This window comes from Onychomys torridus, chromosome 5 (assembly GCF_903995425.1).
Source record: "Onychomys torridus chromosome 5, mOncTor1.1, whole genome shotgun sequence".
NCBI lineage: Eukaryota > Metazoa > Chordata > Mammalia > Rodentia > Cricetidae > Onychomys > Onychomys torridus.
This window is the reverse complement of record NC_050447.1, coordinates 20281952-20301054: the sequence shown is the minus strand read 5'-3', so window position 1 is coordinate 20301054 and position 19103 is coordinate 20281952. Positions and strand designations below refer to the sequence as shown.

Below are 19103 nucleotides of genomic sequence, written 5' to 3'. Positions count from 1 at the left end.
TACACAGAATGACACTGAGTACTGCTGTCACAGATAGCTGTTGATCTTGCAAAATTGAAAAACTCTGGTGGCAGGTGGCATCCATTTGCCCAATCACTTCTTTCCGTTAGCCATTCATCAATCAGATCTTTAGAAAGGTCCTGGAGAATAAGCTATTTGGAGTGCAGAATTGCTTCCCTTACCAGCTTATTTGGGTATCTGAGGAGGATGGGCTGCACCGGAACTCCTGGGATGAAGGCTCCTAGAACCACATCAAAATTGCATAACATGGTTTGTATATAAACAAGTATATAGTAGTCAACATAGTATAAACACACTGATGGCTTAAGAGTAGACAGAGCATGAGCCATGCTGAAATACTTACCAAAATGAGTTATTACAAGTAAGACTTAAGCAAAACATTAAATGCTGTGCCGAAACCACTTAAGCACACATTTACTCACTGTTTTCTTTGGTAAAAAAAAAATTAAAGACATTTATTTCACAAGAATTCTTTTATATACACACATACATGTGTATCGTTTTACCCTTTACTCTTATTTTGGGGTCGTCTTCATTTCCTAAGCACATACTATCCAACAACATAGAAAAGCGATGGCAAAGTCAGGGCAAGGAGAAAGTGAGGGCTAAAAGGCTGGGAGAAAGCTGCTGGACTGGCTGGGAGTGAGTCACAGCGTGCTGCAAAGGAGCCAACAGCCTAAGGTGTTACAAACGAAAACGAAGGGCACATTCAGGGCTGCCTTCTTAAGATGAAAACCAAAACAAAACAAAACAGATCCAACTTTGGAAGGCATGTTAAAACATGAATGATATTAATGTAGGCTGCCCACTTCATGACAAAAGACCCCAGATATTTTTTAGGTTCCTTGGAGGAAAAAGAAAAACGTCAGTGACTTCTGAGCAGTCACACACAGAGATCCACATAGACCCAGACAGACATACAGACACATACACAGAGAGACATACATAGACAAACTAACACACACAGACACAAGGACACACAGACACACACACACACACACACACACACACACACACACATACAGACACATACACAGAGAGACATACACAGACAAACTAACACACACACACACACACACATACAGACACATACACAGAGAGACATACATAGACAAACTAACACACACAGACACAAGGACACACACACACACACAGACACACACACACACATACAGACACATACACAGACAAACTAACACACACACACACAAGGACACACACACACACACACACACACACATACAGACACATACACAGACAAACTAACACACACACACACAAGGACACACACACACACACACATACAGACACATACACAGAGAGACATACATAGACAAACTAACACACACACAAGGACACACACACACACACACACACACCACTGAAGGAAAAGGCTACGTCAGAAAAGGGAGCCAAAGTAGTCACAGGAGTAAGTTCTGTGGAATCACAGCATCAGAAAGGTTTCATCAGAAAGGAAATGCCAGGAGCAAATGAGTTCTATTGTGCACCATACTTGAATCATTTGAGAAATCTCCATTACTATATTGTTACAATACATAATTTAATTTATCTCACCTGGTTTAAAAGTAATCAAACAGGAGCGATTAGTACAAGTACCTTCTGGGAAAACTAGTATCTTGGGAGAAAAGGAATAAATTTAATATTTCAGTCTAATTGATAGATTACCTCTTTATTTTCCTATGACTTCATCAACACTGCTAATGCTTCAAAAATTAAAATTAAATAAAAGGTTAACTGTTGATCTAATAAAAACTGGAATCAGATGGTTCCATATTCCTCTAAAAGAAGTATAGTTTAAAAAAAAAAGTGCAGTTTGACCAGTATAATAATTAGAAAAGGTTAAAACTTTGAATAAGTAGTTTTCTTAATTTACAGACTATGTTGCTTACTTCTGCTTCTTTTACAATTGTTTCTCAATGCTTTTATTAATGATCTGAAGAAATTTAAAAGAAGACACAGGCAAGGTTACATCCCTAACTAAAGAAATCTTTCTGATAGAGTGTTTGCACTATGTGATATTTACTCCCAGTACATTCTGCAGGGATGCCTTGAGAAGGAACGATGAAATGCTGTGACAGCCCCCTGCTCGGTTGCCCCAGTTATCATGTGGGGTGGACTTCACAGTTTGCTTTTCCTGGGGAAGTAGTTTAGCTGTTAATGTGCTACTTGATGTTTTCTCTGTGAAAGACATACAAGCATCTCGAGCTTCTCCACTAATTAAGACACAAGATTGATTTTCTGAAGCTTTTCAAATTTAGTCATGAGTTAACTGCTAAGTATATAAAACCAAATCAAATCCCGGGACTAGTACTATATGATCTATAGTAATTAGAGAGGGAAAGCACTGGCCCAAACTACAAACTAAAAATTAATGAGTGGGCATAATTCCACCCCCTGATTTATAAAATGGGTTTCCTGTGACAAGCAGACACAATGGCCAACAGTTTTACTTGGCATAAATCCACAAACAGCTTACTAACAAGGAATGCTAACAAAGTGAGTCAGAAATCTCAGGGAGGAAGGAGCATTCAAACTAGCCTAATGGCTCCAACGTTTAAATTAATTCTATAGTCTCCTCCCCTCACCCAGTGGCTGTGAGTCAGGGCCTGAGAAGTTTTCCAAATCAGGCCATTTTACCCCTGGACAGAGAAAAAGTTCTGCAAAATGGAAAAAAAAAAAATGTGCTGAAATCTACTTGTTGTCACTTGCCTATTAATTAGACATTTTTCTTGGATCCAAAGAGAAAGTCTAACTTTTCCAAATGCCACCTTGATCATTTTTATGCCTTACCTTATTTGCCTTGGTTTCTAAAGCCTCCAGGGTGGGTGTACTTGAACGCCTGTCTGTTACTATAGGGGCCGGCCGCTAGAAATCATGTGCTTTTCCCTGGGCAGAAACACTGGAATGTTTGTTGGAATCATCCCTGCTTTATGCAGTAAGTACTAACCTACAAGGGCATCCCAGGGAACAGGCTGGGTGTTGGTGAGGTCTGACAGGTTTATAGGCTATTTTGATATGCTCTTGAACGGAAAACTCTATTTAAATATAATTCAGAAAAGATTTTATATACTTAGAATATTTTTAGTCAAGTGAGTTAAATCATATAAAATATTCATTTTATTTAATAGAAATTAAAGTCAGAGAATCATTTGTTATACCATAAAGAAAATACCTGACAACTGAAGGGGAATGGTATGTGCTGGGGGCAGAGTCTTCGTCACACTGACTGGTTTATTTATTCTGCATCTATTATGGTGCAGACACATGGCATGATATCTTGCTCTCTGTGGACCCAAATGAGTAAGTCTACAGACATACAAAAGATCTCAATATATATAAATGACAAGCTGCTGCATCTTACCTGGGGCCACTCCCCTCCTGATGTCGCTCGCCTTCTTATTTCATTTATTGTGTTTTTTCGGGAATCTGGGTCAACACGGGACACCAAAACTGGCTGCAAAGCCCGTAACAGTCCTTGAAAACAAAGGGTCATAACCCAGTCTGTTTTTTTGTTTTTAAAGCCACCATGGCATTATCATTGGATAAACTGAAACAGTGTTTACAGAAAATGAAAATGTTAGCAAGTCTAAAAGAATAATCTCTTTAAACTCAAATTCAAAGTTGACTAGTTAGATTCTAATTTCAAATGCATAGACTGCTATTATAGCATTGGTTTTACAGACAATAGTGGAAAGAATCGGGGGCGGATAGAAGGAGGAGGCAAAGCAGTTGTTTGCCTAAGTCTTTTTTCTTAATGGATGTTAAAATGTGGGACTACGCTTCAAAACTATCATGTTTGATTTTAGGAAGACCTTACACACTCAGAGTATGCATAGATAGTGTCCATGAGTAGAGGGCGATGATGACTTATTTTACTAAAATCCTTCTGAAGAGACTGCTTCCTATCACATGCAAAATAAACTTCAAGTGCTCTGCAACAGAAACGTTACGGAAAAGGCCACAGGGCACAAAGCACGGCAGCTGCACATTGAAAAAAAAGAAGTGTCTTCACTCCGTGACAAAGCCACAGGACTGCTATTCCTTCTGAGGAACACCGAGACAACAGCCGGCAACTTTCACACCTGCCCTCATCACACGGTGTTTGCGGTAACCTTGGGACAAGCAGGAGCAGTTACTTGGAGACTGACTCCTCGGGGAGAGATGGTAGCATCTGGCAGGAAAAACACTTCACTCGCTTCATTATTTTTTATGGCAGGAAGCACTTATTGTTCCACATCATAATTTTCAAAGAGTTACACAAATGTCCCTCAGGGAACCATAGGGGCACAATAATTTAGAAAACAGAGCTGGGAGAAAAGATTTAGCACATTTATCAGCCTAATACCATAAAGAGAAGTTCTCAAAACAGCATGTGACCTGTGTTTTTCAGATTCTTTTTAAAAATAAGCATATTTAGTGTCTGAAATCTGATTTTCCTTATGACACACAGGAACACAAATATATGATGGCTAGAGATAAGGACAAGTCTCCTGAAAGTCTAAAAGCTAAAGATAAGGAGAAATGTCTAATTTTTTCTTATAAACTCACCCACTACATAGGTCATTTAAATAAAAAGAAATGCATTGAAAATATTTTGATGTTTTATTTTTAACTGACAGGAGATTGTGCTCGGTGTTAGACCATTTGCCTTGCATGCACAAGACCATGGGGCTCAATACCCAGGAAAGAAAGTAAATAAGTGTATAGAAAATGACTGTCTATGATTCTTCCAACTTAAGGTATGCACACGCTACTGTTGCAGCTGTTAGCCAACAGGTACTTACTGCCAACCAGAGGGGTCTGTGCATTCTCATTCCGTGACACCAGAGAAGGCAACCCAGCTACCACACAGGCAATGCCATCGAAGAAGGTTGAGTGAGGGGCAACAACAAAGATGGGCGCCTCCACAGGGCTCGCCATCTTCCCTTTCACAGTAACCATAAAGCCCATGGAGAAGAACATGGCACGGCCCAGGAACTTCAAAGCTGGATGAATAATCTTCCTTCAAAAACAGTGATAGAAAAGACATGTTTGGCTTTGCTTTACTCCAAAATACAGCAGGAAAAGCAAAACAAATCAGAGGACCCCATCTTCAGACATAAGCTACGGGGAGTAACAGCTGTCAGAGCTATCTCCAGCTGTCAGCTTGACACATCTGGGAAGGGGCAACCTCCGGGGAGGAGTGGCCTCCATCAGATGGTCTGTGGGTCTGTCTGAGAGCGCTTTCTTTGTCACTAGTTGATACTTGAGGGCCCAGCCCACTGTGGCAGGTGGGCCTGCATGGTATAAGAAAGTAACTGCACATGAACCTAGGGAGCCAGCCAGTCAGCAGCATCCCTCCATGGTCTCTGCTTCAGTTCCTGGCTCCACGGCCCTGTCTTGAGGTTCCCTGCCTGACTTCCATCAACGATAGACTATGACTTGAAACTTTTAAGATGAAATAAACTGTTCTGTTGGTGTTGGCCAGTGTCTTATCAGAGCAAAAGACAGCAAACTTGAAAAGGAGCTGAACAGGAGCTCTTCCGGGAAGCGGCAGATTCTGTTCCTAATGTTTTACATACATGTTAATATTTTGAATCCTCAGGCAATCCTCATGAAATGGGTATTATTATCATCCTTGTTTTTAAAACGTATTCTTTGTGTTTACCTATATGTGTCTGTACAAATGTGTATGCTACAGTGTACATTTGGTGATCAAGGGAAAACTTGTAGGAGTCAATTCTTGGCTTCCACCACGTGGACCCAGGGAATTGAACTCAGGTTGTTAGGCTTGGTAGCAAGCATCTTAACTTGCCAGTCCTATTAACCTCATTATTTAAATTTAAATTTAATTTGATTTATATGTATCTTTATCTGTACATGTCACAGGTATATGGATGCCCAGGGAAGCCAGATGAGGGTATTAGATTCCCTGGAGTTACAAGTAGTGGTGAGCTTCCAATGATGGTACTGGGAACTGAACTCCAGTCTTCTGGAAGAACAGCCAGCACTACTAACCCCTGAGTCATCTCCTTATCCTCATTTTGAAAATGAGAGAAATGAGGCATAGAGAATCAATTTATCCAAAGATACATGGATAATAAATGATTCCATTATTCTGTAAACTTGAAATGACCAAAGTGAATCTTCAAACCACATCCCACACTGAGATCACCAACATCATCAGTGCTGGCCTTAGAAAGCAGTCATCTTGGAAATGAATTCCTCTTACATAATGAATATGCTACTGTCTACCCAAATAAGAAGTCTCACACTGAATTAATTTAGGAATAATTCTTAGAGATGAATCTCATCGTAGTGTGATAGAAAGCCTTTAGGTTTCATCAAGAATCTCCAAAATAAACATCATTGCCCTTCCATCCAACTCAGATCCACAAGAAATTCCAGAAGCCTCCTTATTTACTTTTTAAAAAGGTTTCAAGATAGTCTACCATTAGAGATTAATTATCTGAGCTGGCAAGATGGTTCACCAGGTAAATGCATTTACCACCAAGTATGAAGACCTGAGTTCGATATATAAACCTCACGAAGTAGAAGAGAACCAACTATGTGTGCAGAGGCATATGTGTACATGCATACACACATATATACACAACCTAATGTTTAAAAAAAAGGTTATTATCACACTGCTAAAAACTGCTGGACATGAAAGACAAGTAAGGTCCAGTCTCTTAACTAATAAGCTTAAATAACTAGGGAATCTGAGTTCCAGGACAGGCTCCAAAGCTACACAGAGAAACCCTGTCTCACAAAACAAAACAAACAAACAAACAAATAAATAAGGAATCAAAACTATTCTCATAGATATTTAGATTCCTAAGCATAGAATGGACACCTCAGATATGAGCAAACATATGTTATGGAGCACCCAGACATGGCATGGCTCTTATTGTCTTGAAATAAGAACAGTTGTAATTATCCCAACAAGACCCTCACAAGATTGGGCCCACTGTCTTCCTTTGTGGAGAGGTGAGAGTGCTCACAAGATACCGGAGGAAAAGTGCATGAAAGCTCCAGGCTCACTCATGGCTCATGTATGTATGTACCCTTCCCTTCAGTCAGAGAAGCAAGAAGCACCTGCTGTGGTAGAAGTGGGGGTTACATCTTTTCTTCAGTACCCCAGCCTCCCCTATGCTGCCCACGCTCCTGTAGGTAACCTCTCGTCCATCCTCCTGTAAGCATCCCCACTTAACCTCACTGGTTCACTGAGCCAGACTTGGGTGGAACCATTTCTTTGGTCTGTCTTCAGTGTCCTATCTGAATGAATAGACATTTGTTCACATCTCTACTTAACAAAACAATACAGCTTTTCATGAAATGGAAAATAAAATATACAGTCATCCCTCAGTAATTGTGGGGAACAGGCTCCAGAGGCTGGCAAATAGCAACATCCTCAAATGCTCCAGTCATTCATATAATGCCATGTGACCAATGCACATAAGCTATACATACTGTCCTGAAGACTTTCAAACATCTCTAGAGTGTTATAATACCTAATATAATATGAATGCTATATAATGTGAATCCTATTTAAGTCTGATAGTATACTGTTTAGGGACTACTAATAAGCAACCAGTATATACATGTACAGTAGAGATGTAGTCTTTTTTTCTGAGCATTTTTGATCCACAGTTGGTTGAACTGCAGATATATAACATACTGCTAACTATATAGCACCTACTAGGTATCAGAAAGAACTTGTAAAAACTGAGCTTCTGATTTTCTTAGCCAGTGAAAGGCTTCTAGTAACTAGCCCGTGAGGAAGCTTCTGCAATGCTGACCTCACAAGAAGTGAGGCCCAGTAAACCAGAGTGCTTTCCAGAGGGCACAGGTAAGTGACAATCTCCACCTTTAGTCCAGAGGTGAGCTCTATACTCATACAGGAACAGAAGGTACAGTTCTGTGTTTCCATACTTCATTTAGCTTAGTGGTATAGCTCCTTATAAACATATTTCAAGAAGTCAGACTCCTTAATGACTTCTACTTAGATGTATTTTAAAATGCCCTGGGGAAAAGCCGTGTAAACCTGATGAACTGAGTCTGAGCTCCAGAACCCACTTAAAAGGCAGATGCAGCAGGCTGTCTCAGTAATCTCAGCAAGCTATGGAGGAATGGGGGGGCGGAGACAGGGAGCCAGTTAACATGGACTGTGCTGTCTGATAGCATAAACATGACACAGAGTGTCTGTGCCTCAAAACCAGGGGAAAGATGAGAATCACCTCCCAAATGTCCTCTGGCCCCCACACATATGCATACACACACACACAAGTTTTTAAAGAAATTTTAATAGCTAAAAGTCTGGTGCCACATAATAACTTCAAATTTATTTGTATGAGAGGAAACAGAGATACTGATTTAACTGAAAAAATACAAGTTTTCCAAAGGAAAAACAATAAAATATTAAAAAGAACACTTTTCTAATTTTTTTCCGAGATTCTTAAACTATTCCTTCCCTCATCCTAGATTTTTGTAAGCCAGTAACTATAAACCCAAAGAAAGAATCTGAAAGAAGTGTGAATCATGAAAAGCTGCCCATGAAGTGTTATTTTATACTGTGCATCCTTGAGTTATAAAACAAAGAAGTATGATTTACAAGGCCTGAGCTTTCTCTGGGGCATTGCCAACACTAGATTTATTTCCACTTCAAACCAGCCTTGTTTTTGATATTCACATTTGTTCACTGGAACAAGAACCGAATAGCAAACTGCATACTGCTATTAAAAGTTGTACAGCAGTAGTTCTCAATAATTTTTGGAGGACATAACCACATTTGAGATTTGCATAGAAAGAACACATCCTTGCATACAGAAAAAGCAAACAAGCAAAAAGAAAAAAAAAAAAACTATACATAATTGCAGGGAGTTCATAAGTGTCCTAAAATAAATGTATGGATCTGCAGCCTATTTAAATCAGTGGAGTGCACATTAAAAAGCGTCCATGTGCAAACTACACAGATGGTGATAATGATGGCGATAATCTGACCCTGCCAAACAGTAATGACCTTCACCAGTATATTTTACTGATTTTGCCCAGTGTGTTCTCTAGAACCATCCGAATTAGATAATTCTAGAAATTCTAGAAAAGCGGTTCCATTCGCCTGCATACTAACATTTGAAAATGCTATGCTGAGTGACAATTAAAGTTAATATTAACCACTAACATAATAAAAAATAATATAATGGATCCACTTAATTGTATTGCTGCAGAAAGCGTATTGTTCCCTCAAAGGGACAAAATCATGTGTGAAAATGCAGAGAGACCAAAGAAAGCCAAGTACTTTACAGCTGTGATGTTCCAGGAATAATAACAGAAGGTACTAGTCTGACTGCAGCAGTGTGTCCTAAGCCCTGACAGGAACACCGTGGAAGGAAGAAAGATTTGTTTTAGCTCATGGCTTTAAAGGTTTTGGTTTATAGTGATCAGTTCTGTTCTGGGAACCTTGGTGAGGTGGAACGTCACAGTGAGAGAACATGGCAGATGCTACTCACCTCACAGTGGACAGGAAACACAGAAAGGGAATATGGAAAGGGACTAGCTCCCCTCCTTCCCCAGGACACACTCCTAGTGACCTAATTACTCAACTAAGCTAGGCCCTTCCAGATTTTCTCCAGCACCTAGTAATGCCCTCATGTTATGAATCCATTAAGAGACTAATCCTTTGATCAGGGCACAGCTCTCAGGATTCAGTCTCTTCCCAGAAGCCTACTGGCTGCCAACAGAGCTTCTAACACATGAGGTGACTAGAGACATTTCATGTAAAAATACAACACAGGGACTCTTTCGGAACCATGATGAATATCCTTCACAATAACTCAGAAACAAAACGTTTTAACATTAAGAAATTATACAGGGTTGGGGATTTAGCTCAGTGGTAGAACGCTTGCCTAGCAAGCGCAAGGCCCTGGGTTTGATCCTCAGCTCAAAAAAAAAAAAAAAAGGAAATTATACATAGAACTGAATATTATCAAAATGTGCCTGTGATAATTTCTGCAAAAATCAAGTCCATTTTCATGCAAGAAACAAATATAAACAATTAAAACTAAGTAGCAGTAAGATAAAACTATTGGTCACTGAAGAAACTAGAACCAAGTCTTTTAAATTTTTGACTTGTGTAATATTTGGATATAATTATCTCTTACCTCCTCCAACCACTTATTGGATGGGTCAGCTTTTCAGGGCAGCATGCTGTGGTAATTGCAGCAAATGGCCATGCCAGTAGCAAAATTAATGCAACCAATATAACACGGACTGGAAGTAGAATAATTCCAAGAAGAATGATCTGCAAATGAAAGTTGACAAAAAAAAAAAAAAAAAAAAAGATAAATGGGTGTTATTTAAATATATGACTACCAAATACAAAAGCATAATAGGAAAGTTTTGGTTTCATGCATGTGCTCAAGGATGAATTAAAAACTGTTTTGTATCAGACCAAGATATATAAACACACACACACACACACACACACACACACACACACACACACACACACTATGACATTTTATCTCAATGGGCTACTACTTACTACTTGCTGCGCATTGTAGTATTCTAATCCCAGCATTCTCTTCCAGGCAGAGGCAGGCAGATTTCTATGAGTTAGAGGCCAGCCTGGTCTACATAGTGAGTTCCAGGTCAGCCAGCGCTACATTATAAGACCCTGTTTCAAAAAAAACAAAACAAAATACAAAATACCAAAGAAGCAGTGAGGAGGACCACAGCATAGCCTGGTCTGCACATCCATGAGAGGGAATAGAGGATGCTGGTAGAGCAAACTGAGGTGGACCTGACTTAGTAACCAGAACAAGCTTCCTGGGGGAGTGGTAGCCTGAACTGTCCTCAGAAGAAGAAGGCGCTGCCAGGCCTTTGGCCCTAGCTACTTGAGAGGCTGAGGCAGGAGGAGCAAGTTCAAGGCTGCCTAAGGTAGGAAGTGAAGGGAGCTGGAGCTTGATAGCTCACTGAGAAAGTGCTTGCCTAGCATGCATATATTCATTCCCTCAGTGTGGTGCCAGCATAGGTAGTCACAAAACAAACAGATGCTAGCAAAGAAGACAGTTTCCCAAAAGCCACACAGAAAGAAGTGTGGGGATAAAAGCATTAGTGAATGATGGATTACACTGATCCCCATGCCTGCCAGTTCTGTGTAACTAAGCAATAAGGAACTGGAGGAGAGAATGAAAATACAAAATAAATAAGAATGAAGCATACATGACTAAGAACAGTAAATCATACATAAATGCTTACTGTGTCAGGCATACGGCACACAGTGATTCATTTAGTTCTTAAGATCTTAAGTTGCTTTACATGAGAAGAAAGCAATGGATAAGTTAAATCACAATAAAATCATATTAATATCAACAGAAGTAGAACCAAATTTATTTATAAAGCCTTTGTTCCTAATCCTTATACCACTCTGCCTTTTAAGTGAATAGTCATTATATATAATACCTTTTTTTTTCTATAAATTACATGATCCAAACAGCGCTGTCTTCTTCTAGCTGTACTGTCCTCTATGGGAACCTAACATCACCAAATAACTTACAAAATGCCCACACTATTCTAGCTATCGATCTGTCTTAACTGCTGTAGTTTTCAAGTAGACCTTTAAGTGGTGGTGTGTGACCTCTGATTTTTTTCAACTCTTTTTGAAGATATTTCTAGATCCTCGAATTTCCCAGAAGTTCAGAAGTAATTAATTCCTCAGTCTGCACACGCAAACACACACACACACACTTTTTTTTTTTTTTTTGAGATTGCAATGAATCTAGAGATGATCTGGAAGGACTTGTCATACAAATAATAGTGGGTTGTCATACTAATAATACTGGGTTTTCCAATTCACAGATATGCTACATCCATTCATATGTTTCAGTTTCTCAAATCACTATTTTGTTATTTCCAGTATAGTGACCAGACATAGTTTTAGTTAAAGATACTTCTAAGTAGTCAACATCTTCTCACTGTTACTACATATAAGATTATCTCATTTTATTTTGTAATTGTTTGATGTAAATACAAAATTGTTTTACTTTTTTAAATGTGTGGGGATTTTTTTCATATATATGGGTCATTCGTCCATTCACTCATTGAGACAGGATCTCAATATGTAGCCTGGCTGCCTTTGAACTTGCTATGTAGACCAGCTAGCCTTGAGCTCACAGAGTTCTGTCTGTCTCTGCGTCCTGAATGTTGGAATTAAATGTGTGCACTACCATGCCCAGCCAGTTTTTTATTTCTAATATAATTTCTTACAGTCAGCGAACATATTCTGTAATATGTCAATCCTTTGATATTTTCAAGACTTCTTTTCTCCAACGATTGGTCTATTTTGGAAAGTCCTGGGTGGCCTGCAGTTGCAGGAGACAGTATCCTACAAATGTCAGTTTAGTAATGGTGTTCCCCATTGTTCTTCAACTCTTAGACTTTGATAATCATCTCCAGTCTGTTTTTTTCTATCAAGTACTAAGAAATGAGTGTTAGCATTCTCAAAGAAGGTTGTTTGTTTGTTTATGAGCCCAGGTCAGTGTTCCACCTAAATTACTGGCATGACTCCTTAGCTAGATTGTCTTAAAATTCTGGCCAGCAGTTACTCTGAGGACTATAGCATGTACATCTATCTAATATACAACAACTCAGAATTAAAGCTGTATCATTTCAAACACAGTGCAAGAAAAATAAGTGCAATTCCGTCCCTTTAGAACTGTTCATGATGCTTTACATCTACATATATGTAAACTTGAGAAAACACTGTCAGATGTTTGCATTAAATGGTCCTATTTTATAGTTCTTTGATTAAATTAAAGATGGAGAAAGATGAGTTTGGGTTACTAATTTCCAAGCATCATTTCCAGTATTCCTTCTTTCCTGTGTACCCGCGCTTTGAACTGATAGCATGATTCAGCATGTTCCTACAAGTGGAAAAACATCCTTTATCTCTTTCTTTTATAAAAATTACATCTACTTAATAATTTGTGTGCATGTGTGTATGTGTTAATATGGTACACATATGTGTGGTGTAGTGTGTGTGTGTGTGTGTGTCTGTGTGTGTGTGTGTGTGTGTGTGTGTTGTGTATGGTGCGTGCGTGCCACTACACATGTGTGGAATTCAGGGTAAGTTCTCTTCCCACCACACAGGTCCTGGGAACCTTACACTGTCAGACTGAGCAGCAAGAGTCTTTTTTGCTGTGCCATCTCCACAGCTCTTTTTTTCCTGTAGTGAGGATTAAGTCCAGGGCCTCAAGCAGTGTGCCACTGCAGCACCAGTGCGCTATACATCTCCAATCCCCATTTGGCAGTAGTTGGTTGTTTTTATCTTATTATTTATTTGTTTATATTTTTGTTTGTTTTGTTTTTTTGAGACAGGGTCTCTCTACATAGCCCTGGCTGTTCTGTAACTCATTATGTAGACCAGGTTGGCCTTAAACTCACAGAGCTCTGCCTGCCTCTGCCTCCAGAGTGCTAGGATTTAAGGTGTACACCACCACTCATGGCTCCATTTACCATTTCTTATGTGCAGTTCTTTTTTAACATGTGTTTTCTTTTGTTTCTTGGTTTTTCAGGACAGGGTTTCTCTGTGTAGCTTTGCACCTTTCCTGGAACTCACTCTGTAGACCAGGCTGGCCTCGTCTGAGTGCTGGGATTAAAGGCGTGCACCACCACCTCCTGGCCCTTATATGCAGTTCCTATAGCAAACTCTTAACATTTTTCCTTCTACAACTGTTTTCATTTTCTTTTAATTTCCAAGTAATATTTTCTTTGTATATTACATTTATTCACTTATTTGTCTATTTTGTGTGTAGGTATATATGTGTATGTGTATGGGAGCTTGTGTGATGGACATGTGCGGAGGACAGAGGACATCTTGTGGGAGTTGGTCCACTGTTTCCACAATGTGGATCCTGGGATTGAACTGTGGTTATCAGGTGTGATGGCAAGCACCTACACATCATTTAAATAAAGATGGCTTTACATAGCGCCTTCTCTCCAGCCTCCTTATTGACTATTGGTTTCTAGATTGACTTGCCTTTTACTAATGATACGTTTATCAGATATATTACATAAAAATATTTCCTCAGACTTTCTAGGTGGTCACTTTAATTTCTTTCTTTCACTTTGCATGTATACATGGTGTTCCTGCTTCTTTCCATGTTTGCTGTGGGCACATGTAGGGTAGAGGTAGGCTACATAGGGAAGTCTAAAGTTAATGCTAGATCTGTTCCTCAAGCACTTGTCACTTTAGTTACTGGGGCAGGGTCCCTTATTGAACCCACAGCTCACCAATTTAGACTAATCTAACTGGCCAGCTTGCCCCAGGGACCCTGTCTCTGCCTTAATAATGCTGGGATTACAGGCAACCACTACCCCTGCCCAGTTTTGTGTAAGGTTCCAGAGACCGGAACTCAGGTTCTCGTGCTTGTGTGACATTGAGGCATCTCCCTGGATCCCTCTTTAATATCCTGGTAGTGAGTCTATTTTGAAATGCACAGCATTTAATTTGACAATACTGCTTATCTATTTCTCCTGTCCACCCTCCACCGTGTGTGTGTGTGTGTGTGTGTGTGTGTGTGTGTGTGTGTGTGTGTGTTTGTCTATCTTGGAAACAAATGACTAATCCAAGGTCATTAAGATTTATACCTGTGTCCTCTCTTTAGACTTTCATTATTTTAACGCTCATATTTTCTTCTTTTATCAGCTTAAGCTGTTTTATATGATAATAGGTTGAACTTAATTCTCTTGTACATGTTAATCCATTTATCCCAGACCATTTATTGAAAAGACAAGTCTTTCTCCATTGAATTACTCTAGCATTCTTGTAGACAAAAAAAAAAAAAAAAAAAAAAAAAAAATCAATGGCCACAGACATATGTTTATTTCTGAACCCAGTTTTCTCCCATTGATCCATTTATCTAGGGACTTTTATGATTTAATTCTATATTATATTCTTTGTCATGTGTGGCTACTGAAGCCTCTGATCAATTTGATAAATAGTTAATGAGTGCGGGAATTTCCTTTAGTGTAGGAACTAATACATTTCCCAGTACTTGAAAGTTTTCTGTTAACGTACTGAGGTATATGTCAATGCAAGTGGCAGTTCAAAACTTGGCCTCAGATTCCTGCTCATATAAATAAATCCTCAAGGCCAATCAGAGATGAGATCTTGGAGCATCCTTGGATCTTTCCAGAGCATGTGCATAGGATCCTTTATACTCTCCTCCATATGTCCAGAGACCTGAACTTACTATAGATAGGCAGCAAACAAGTATTTTTGATATGAACAAATAATCCCATAATTATAACTAATCATTTTAATTCTAAATTCTGTTACAGCAATAACAATTAGGCCACTCTCCTCCACAAAGTAGGAAAAGACCCTTAAATAGTTTTTTTAAATACATAAATAGGGACTGGAGAGACGGCTCAGCAATTAAGAAAATTTGACTGCTCTTCCAGAGGACCAGGGTTCAAATCCCAGCACCCACATGGCAACTCATAATTGTCTGTAACTCCAGATCTAGGAGATCCAATACCTTCATACAGACATATATTCAGGCAAAATACCAATGCACATAAAATTTTAAAAAAATATTTTTTTAGAATACATAAAAAACAAACTTAAACTATAAGCCCTATAATGAAATGCTCAAGTGACATCAATCTTTAAGAAGTTGTCAGTCATAATTCAATATTAAATATTCATTTTATATACCAACCACAGTTCCCCCTCTCTTCCCCCCCCCAGCCTCCTCCTCCTCCCAATCCTCTCCCTATTCTCTCCTCAGACAAGGCAAGGCCTCCCACGGGGAGTCAGCAGAGCCTGGTACATTCCAGAGAGGCAGGTCCCAGTCCCTTCCCCTGCATCAAGGCTGTGCAAGGTGTCTCCCCAGAGGTAATGGGATCTTGTTGTAGGGTTTTTTGGGGGGCTCTTTTGGGAGGACCCTCACCCAGCTCCCAAATAAATCACAGACAGAGGCTTTCTCTTACTTGTGAATGCAGTCTTAACTTGGCTTAGTTTCTAGCCATCTTTCCTTAACTTAACTTACCCCATCTATCTTTTGCCTCTGGGCTTTTCCTGTTCTCTTGCTTCTGTATCTTACTCTGCTCAGTGGCTTGCTGTGTACGTAGCTGGGTGGCTGGCCCCTGGAGTCCTCCTCCTTCTCTGGCTGCTAGATCTTTGATCTCCAATCCTTCTTCCCAGAATTCTCCTCCTATTTATTCTCTCTGCCTGCCAGCCCCACCTATTCTTTCTCCTGCCTTGCTATTGGCCAGTTCTTTATTAGGCCATCAGGTGTTTTACACAGGCACAGTAACACAGCTTCACAGAGTTAAACAAATGCAGCATGAACAAAAGTAACACACTTTAAAATATTCTACTACAGGCTCCCAAGAACGTTGTTTTACCTAAGTAAGAGTATATCTTTTTTTTTTTTTTCAGATGAGGATCGAACCCAGGGCCTTGAGCTTGCTAGGCAAGCACTCTACCACTGAGCTAAATCTCCAACCCATATATCTATATTTTAAACTAGATAGTATACACATCATATTTTATTCATGCCTATCAATTTTTTTCTTTTATCCTTGCTATTCAAGCCACTGAAGCATCTATGGTAGGTAACACTGGTATTATGGAGAAAGAATGAAAGGAAGGAAGGAAGGGAGGGAAGGAGGGAGGGAAGGAGGAAGGAAGGAAGGAAGGAAAGAAAGAGAGAGAATGTCCAGACCATACCCTAACAGTTTAATCCAAGTAGCACATTTTAAGTATAGGACACAATTATAGACACATAGCAGAACTACCAATATTAAGGTCAGCAAACCAGACGACATTATGCCACATATTGTCTCATTTAATTTAACTTTCCTTTGAAGAATTATTTCAATTTAATAGATGAGAAAATATAATAGCCAGACGAGGTTAAGTGACTAGGCCAAATTTACAGAACTAATAAGAGACCGGTGCTCTTTGCATTATATGGGGTTCTCACGGAGTTCCTAGAAAGAGCTCTCTTAGTGATTTTTAAAAACTAATAATCTAGTCAAGGTACAATACAAAATGTAAATATGCCACCTTGAGCCTCCCTCTGAACTCTGAACCCAAACAGACAGGGACATTTTTACTTAAATATAACGTATTTGTCTGAAGTTAACCCCGAAGCACGGCCGCTGTGCTTACAAGTGTTGCAGGTGATTCAAGGCATAAAGAGGAACTCTGCAAACCTTCCCTGCATCCTTATCTTTCTTCCTCTCCCTTGCCTATGTTCAACCAGATGCCTATCATTACTCTAACCAGCACCCTCCCTCCCCCCACCCCGCCCTCAGCTTGGTGCTCAACAAGTTCCCTCTAGAGAGGTCACTAGTCATAGAGCTGTATACACAAACACTGCAAAAATAACCATCCCTTTAATCCAAATTAACAAAAATGATGAGATGGACAGGGAAACGTCAACTTTTTTTTTCCCCCTGCAGAGCAAGACAAATGGAGTTTTCATCATCTATCTTGTTCTCCAATCACTAACCGCACCGCAGAGGAAGTCAACAAGTGAACTAATGGTAAAAGCTGCCCTTTGCGAGATAAAGACAACTTCCTTTGTGGCCATTCCGAACAGTGGCTACGTCCAGTGTCATCTTTGAATCTAGAAAAGGTACTGTGTGAAGGCTGATTCAGAGAAAAGGCTCCCGACTACCATCAAGGGTCTCCCAGTTAGTTCTCTTTGCTTTGCTTTCGAGTACAGCCTGGTTGTTCCTGTTCAGTTAAAAACCACTAGAGCCTTACCTTTGGTTCCAAGGCTAGACCAGGGCTCTCAGCCTCCTCTCTTACTACCCAGCCCAGACGGACTCCCCCTTTTACAAAGGGCATAAAAAGGAAAGAACGCTGAAATGCACTCTCGTGTGGAAATTCTCAATCCTCTGTGCTTTCACAAACTCGAGACCAAGTTCCTGCCCCATCCCTACATGGGATCTTCTCGCTTTCATGTCCCTAGGGTCATCCGATGCCTAGCGTCCTCAGTTCTCACATCCTCTGTCTGCCCCTCAGGACCCTTTCCTGTCATATCCACAGCTCTTCCTTCCTCAGATGCTTTCTCTTACCAGACTCCACACCTCACTCAGCGTCCCCTTTTCAGCCTCACTATCTCCTCAGATGCCTCCCCCGTCAGATTTCCAATTCCTCGGACAAATTCTGAGTCAGACCCACTATCCCCTCAAAGTGGCAGACCTGTGATCTCGGACGCCTCGAGCTTCAGATGGGTAATCTTCTCAGGCGCCTCCTCCGTCAGACCCACGACCCCTCATATTCCCTCAGACCTGAAATCCTCTTAGGTATCTTCCCTCTCAGACCCGACCCCCCCAAGCCGGATCCTCTCTCCCACCAGATGCCCTCAGGTGCCTCCTCTCTTGGATGCGCAATTCCTCCCGAGCCTCCTCCGTCCGACCACATCCCCGCAGCCTCCGCGCGCACCGCGCCTCTACCTGCAGCCGTCGGGCCGCACTGATCCGCGTCTGCTGAACGAAGGGGTTGGGCACTGGCGGCGGGAAGAAGGACGCTTGGCGGGGCACCATGGGTGGCCGCAGCCCCGCAGCCCCGACGCCGGCGCCCGGCACCGTGGCCGCCACCGCGGCCGCCTCGGCGCATCGGTTCATGGTGGATCCTGGCGCCCGACCCGAGCAAAGCTGGGGACCCGGAGCGCGCGGAAGAACGCTGCTGCCCGGCCCCTGCCAGAGACCCACGAAGAGTCCCTGCCCCAGGCGCCGCTCCCGGCTTCTGCGCAGGCGCCAGAGTCACCTAGCCACTGGCTGCCCCCCCAACCCGGCCCCGGACACGCCCCCGGCTCTGGCCCCGCCCTCCCAGATACCTGCTTTCAATATATGGCCACCTCTTGCAGGCACCTGCTTTCCTGCAAAGCAAGGACCTGGATGGTCCGAACAGAGATGCAACCAAGAGACTCCTTGGTCTCTGCTGTGGGGTCAGGATTTTCTGTTTAACTAGTCCTGTACTTAAACCAAACCACTCACCACTGTGACCCTCACCTATCTTCTCTGAACCCAGGTGACACATGAACACATGTGGGCCAATC

General features: G+C 41.0%; 1 protein-coding gene across 1 annotated transcript in view; it reads right to left on the bottom strand.

Annotated features, from left to right (window-relative positions):
* Lpcat2 (lysophosphatidylcholine acyltransferase 2) overlaps positions 1-18775 on the bottom strand; it is a 61864-nt gene extending 43089 nt beyond the window's left edge. The window contains exons 1-6 of the mRNA XM_036189149.1: positions 18499-18775; positions 10182-10321; positions 4827-5044; positions 3404-3516; positions 1597-1657; positions 183-241 (exon numbers count right to left, since the gene is read on the bottom strand). Of these exons, the coding sequence (XP_036045042.1) occupies positions 183-241; positions 1597-1657; positions 3404-3516; positions 4827-5044; positions 10182-10321; positions 18499-18669 (762 nt within the window). The 5' untranslated portion in view covers positions 18670-18775. The remainder of the gene's footprint in view (positions 1-182; positions 242-1596; positions 1658-3403; positions 3517-4826; positions 5045-10181; positions 10322-18498) is intronic.
* Between the last annotated feature and the right edge of the window lie 328 nt (positions 18776-19103).